Below are 5430 nucleotides of genomic sequence, written 5' to 3'. Positions count from 1 at the left end.
CTTTCAACGGGTTGGTGAAGCCGTTTCCTTTCTCTCTCTCTCTATTCTTCTATTCTTCTTTAACAAAATTCTTTGTTTTTTTGATGACGGGGAAAGCAAAAACACAGTTACAGTGGGTAGAGATGGCTATGGAGAAAAGATAGATGGAGGCGGCATATTTCACGAAATAGGTTTAGGGTAAAGAGTTCATATATAAATTTCATTTTAGTCCCTATAGTTTATAGATTTTATTAAAATAGTATACACTTCAAATATTTTTAATAATTTATATTTGTTTTATAATTATTAAATAATATTTATTTTAATTAACTGATATTTTTAAGTTTTATTTTATTTTATTTTAATTAACTGATATTTCACGAAAAAATGAAGCTATGGGTATTAATATTTTTAATAATTTATATTTGATTTATTTTAATTAACTGATATTTCACGAAAAAATGTTAAGTTTTATTTTATTTTTTATTTTTTAACATAATTAAATAAAAAATAAAGATGTGACAAATGGGTTGAGTAGATTGGAAAAGATAGGTTTCCATATGTTGTGGGTTGGAAAAGATGGAAGAGAGAAAAGATGAAAAAGCTGATGTGGCGGTGGGTTGAGCGGGTTGAGAAGGAATGACTCCCTTCTCTTTTATCTCCCTTACAGGTAAAAAAGGAAAAACCGAAGAAAAAAAAAAAAAAAAGCAAGTTTGCCGCTAAATTAATACCCATAGCTTCATTTATCTGTTGCCACTAAATCTAATCCTGATATTTGGACGATACAATAATCATCTTAAAAACACATCCAAAAGTAATCCCTAAAGTTTCAAACCTTTTAAAATACATCAAAACAAAACTACGCCTCATCATCTTCAAGTAGGGATTCCATACCATTCCCATTACCATTACCAAATCCCCAAGCCCTTTCCCTCCACAATTTCTCCACCTCCTCAAAACTCAACCCTTTAGTCTCCGGCACAAACACCACCACAAAACCCACAGCCACCACCCCAATTCCCGCCAAAATCAAAAAAGTCATCCCAATTCCAACCGCATCCGCAATCGAAAGAAAGCTCTGAGCAACAATCAAATTCGACACCCAATTCACCGTAGCCGACATTCCGCCACAAATCCCGCGATACGATTCCGAATATATCTCGGAATTCACCGTCCACGGAACCGGCCCCATCCCAGGGGCAAAAGCGGAAATATAAAGCACTAATCCAAGAACCGCAACCCATCCGATGTTGGCGTGACCGGATGATTCGAGGAAGAACGCAACCGCGAGAAGGATTAATGACAGAATTACCCCTGTTAGGCTGCTGAGCGCGAGTTTCCGGCGGCCGACATGGTCGATGAGGTAGATTCCGACGACTGTTCCGGCGGCATTCATTAATGCAACTATGAGAGAGAGTTGGAGGGCTAATTGGTTTGATCCGAATCCGGCCATTTGGACTATGGTTGGACTGTAGTACATGACAGTGTTGATTCCGGTGAATTGTTGAAATGCCTGGAAAGTAAAAAAGTTGTTACACGAATGTTTCATTTGTTTTGTTTCTGACCAAAACCCTAAACCCTAAACCCTAAACGGATTACACAGTAAAACATGGGAAAGGTAAATCAGAATGTCGTAGAGTAAACCACCAAATATCGTGTTAATACTATTTATTTACATAAAAATATTTGGTGTTAAAGGCTCCTTTGTACAATTTGGTCTTTCAACTTTGAATTTATGCATTTTTAGTTTATGATCAATATGTAATATTTTTGTTACTTGTGATGCTATATTATAAATTAAATTGATATTACTTTATAATTATTAAACTTAGTACTTACAAACGGACAAAAAGTTTAAAAAAATGCTGTTTTTTTTGGGAAATGACATCATCCCGCAAATTATGAGCAATTTCGCAAATAACTGCTAAATAAAAAATTCTGAAATTTTTTATTATTTTTATGGTGAATGCCATTCACAAATTGGTAGATACATTTTCTGGTATGGGTCAAAAAAACTCGTCAATTTGTTATATCCACGTCATATAGTGGTTATTCTTATAATTTATTACTTTGTCCATTTAAAATATTAATACAATGGTTATTTTAATAATATGATAACTAAATATAAACAAATAATTTATTTTTGTTTTTTACTTTTTACCTGTAAACCAGCTCCAGCCACAAATGCAAGTCTGATTTCTTTAATTTTAAAGACATCGCGATATCTCACAGAATTCCTGTTTCGGCGTTCTTCATCTAAGGCAGCAGAAAGCTGTTGGAGCTCATCTTGTAATCGATCAGGATCATAAATCTTTGACAACATGGCAATTGCCTCTGAACTACTTCTCTACATAACACAACAATTAAATTCAAGATATATATATATATATATATATATATATATATATATATATATATATATATATATATATATATATATATATATATATATAAACACAAACACACACACTATAGAATACAAAGTATCTTACGTTTTTGTATAGCCAACGAGGTGATTCGGGTAAAAGCAACATTAAGGAAAACTGAAGGATGGCTGGAATGGCAGCAATTCCAAGCATCCATCGCCATGTCCCACGAACCTGTCGAGAATTATTCAAATAAGTTAATTTGCATAAATTACATTTTCAGTCCCTGTAGTTTTAAATTTGTGGAATTAGACTTTTGGTCCATGTGCTTTTTAATTTGCAAGAAGGAAGTAAGCAAAAGACACTTTTGGTCCCTGTAGTTTTTAATTTTCATAAATTACATTTCTGGTCCCTGTAGTTTTAAATTTGTGGAATTAGACTTTTGGTCCATGTGCTTTTTAATTTGCAAGAAGGAAGTAAGCAAAAGACACTTTTGGTCCCTGTAGTTTTTAATTTTCATAAATTACATTTCTGGTCCCTGTAGTTTTAAATTTGTGGAATTAGACTTTTTGGTCCATGTACTTTTTAAGGGAAATCTACAGAAAAGTCCAAACTTTTGGGAAAAGTTTCAATAAAGTCCTAAAAGTTTTTTTTTTTTTTAATAGAAAAATCTCGATTATTTAACATTTTGCCCAAATTAACGAATTTTTTTTTTATATTTGAACAGCAATTAACAGATTATATGATTTTCTCAAAATAATAGGACTTTTCTGTTCAAAAAAAAATTAGGACTTTATTGAAACTTTTTTAAAAATTTTGAGACTTTTATGTAGATTTCCCACTTTTTAATTTGCAAGATGAAATTAAGTAAAAGACACTTTTGGTCCCTATAGTTTTTAATTTGCATAAATTATATTTCTAGTCCCTGTAGTTTTAAATTTGCGGAATTACACTTTTGGACAATGTACTTTCTAATTTGCAAGAAAGAAATAAGCAAAAATCACTTTTGGTCCCTAGAGTTTAATTTTCATGAATTACATTTTTGGTCCCTGAAGTTTTTAGTTAGCATGAATAACATTTTTGGTCCATGTAATGTTAATTTTCCTTACTTTTAATCCGTGTAGTTTTCAAATTGCAAGAAATGAGTGACTTACATTTTTGGTCCCTATAGTTTGCAATGTCAGGTTTTGACATTCTTTATAAGAAGACTAAATTATGTCATCTCTCTTAAATTACACAAGCACGAGAAAGATAAAAAGATACGATTAATCTAATAAAGGTGTAAGCTTTATGAGAAAAGATTAAAATATGAATCTTTTTTACCTGTGTGAAGCCAAGATTAACAAGATATGAAAGAAATTGTCCACCAGTGATCATAAGCACATTGGTGCTCACAAGCCCTCCTCTTATTTCTGAAGGTGCAGCTTCAGCAATATACATTGGAGCTGTAACAGAAGCAATTCCAACACCAATTCCAACCAATAATCGACCAAATATAAGCACATATGGATCAGGGGCACTAGCCATGACAAAAGATCCAATTGCAAAGATGACGTCCGCAATAAGTGTAGCACTTTTTCGCCCATGGGTGTCATTTATCCACCCACCAGTTGCAGCTCCGATTATGGCACCAAGTAAAGCCATGCTAACAATTGTCTCCTGTTATGTAAATCGAATTTAGAAAGTTGAAGATTTGAGAAAGGTTTTGTTGAAAGGTTTAAAGGGAAGGGCTTTTTGGTAAATCACATTGGTAAAGTCGAGGTTGTTGATACTTTGTGCTTCTAGATGCCACCGATTAAGAAGTTGGGAAGTGAACTTTTTTGTACCTGTAAGACACTGCTTTGATCGACTGCTTTAAAATCATCACGGATGTATAGAAGGGCTCCTGATATGACTCCTGAAAGAAATGCAGAAAGGTGATCTTAATAAAAGTGAGTTTGAATCCTATTAGGGGTGTTTTTGTCTTTTCACGTCTTGGAAACACTACCGAAAAAGAATATATATCGCATCGATGGAAGTGTAAAGGGGGCAATTTGGTTTAATCTTTGGTTTAGTGTGAGTACTATATGGATTCTGCGATAGCATCTGCTGAATTTTGAAAAGATAACAACTTTTTGACTAAATCGTAGAATATACAATCACATGGCTAATTATTTGAACAAGAAAATTTGCGTAAGAATCAAAATGAACACAGATATAGATACGATACATATATGCGATGTTCATGAAAAAAAGTGAATACCTGTGTCATAACCGAAAAGGAGACCACCAATGCCGGCAATTACAGTCAAGCCCAACACGTATTTGTTGCTAAAATATGTGATTTTCTTGTCACCACCAGCGTCGATTAACCCTGAACTCCCTGGTACCAAGTCAATCGTCATCTTTTCTCTGAAGAACCCTAATCTCGTTGCTAATTTTGTCAAGCAAAGAATACCGACACTTTGTTGCGATGAATTATAACAAAAAACTTCACACGGGCAAATGATCGAGCAGAAGGTGTGCAAGAGAAAAACCCAGGCAGGATTCTGGACTTCGACGTGTTTGCTTGTTTCGTTTTCAAATGAAGACCACACCCGCCTGGGTATTCAACCGATTGTTGATTCCCAAAGTTAAAATCAATATTGGGTGATTATCAAGATTCAAGAAGCCAGATAAAGGAAATGAAAATGCCGATCTTTTTTGAGGTTTAACTAATGGGATGACGGCTTGTTTGTAAAGATTTAAGGGGAGACAAGATTTGGATAAATGGTTTCTTGCAATCCCCTAAAAACTTGTGGATGATGATTTGATTTTTTTCCCCCAACGGACCCGCTTTTGAATACACAAAACGTCAAAACCTGATAAAGGAAAGATCTTTGGAAAGGAGGTAGACGACTCACGTATCAAATGTTTTTTTAAGTTCTTTTACCATGGAAAAAGTGCCGTTACATCCATTTGATGCTTTTATGAGTAAATTACCGTTTTAGTCCCTCTGGTTAGGTCAGAATGCATCTTTGACCTAATCTTTAAAATGTTGATGGATCAAATCTTGTATTTTTAACAAATTGACTATTTACTTTGCTAATATCTTTAACTTTTTATT

General features: G+C 33.7%; 1 protein-coding gene across 2 annotated transcripts; it reads right to left on the bottom strand.

Annotated features, from left to right (window-relative positions):
* Positions 1-691: 691 nt before the first annotated feature.
* Positions 692-5229, bottom strand: LOC145159594 (inositol transporter 1-like). Of its 2 annotated transcripts, XM_079078599.1 has the most exons (6): positions 4588-5229; positions 4172-4242; positions 3669-4004; positions 2472-2579; positions 2141-2326; positions 692-1492 (listed from the first exon to the last, which is right to left on the bottom strand). In XM_079078599.1, the coding sequence occupies exons 1-6, from the start codon at positions 4727-4729 to the stop codon at positions 839-841; spliced, it is 1497 nt and encodes a 498-aa protein (XP_078934725.1). In that variant the 5' UTR covers positions 4730-5229; the 3' UTR covers positions 692-838. The 2 variants fall into 2 exon arrangements, with proteins under 2 accessions (XP_078934725.1, XP_078934726.1); XM_079078600.1 differs by lacking the exon at positions 4588-5229 and having other exon boundaries at positions 4092-4225.
* Positions 5230-5430: the final 201 nt, after the last annotated feature.

Source organism: Lactuca virosa, chromosome 2 (assembly GCF_052849685.1).
Source record: "Lactuca virosa cultivar CGN04683 chromosome 2, Lactuca_virosa_CGN04683_v6, whole genome shotgun sequence".
Classification (NCBI taxonomy): Eukaryota; Viridiplantae; Streptophyta; class Magnoliopsida; order Asterales; family Asteraceae; genus Lactuca; species Lactuca virosa.
Note: the sequence above shows the minus strand (reverse complement) of the source record. Positions and strands in the feature narration are given on the sequence as shown.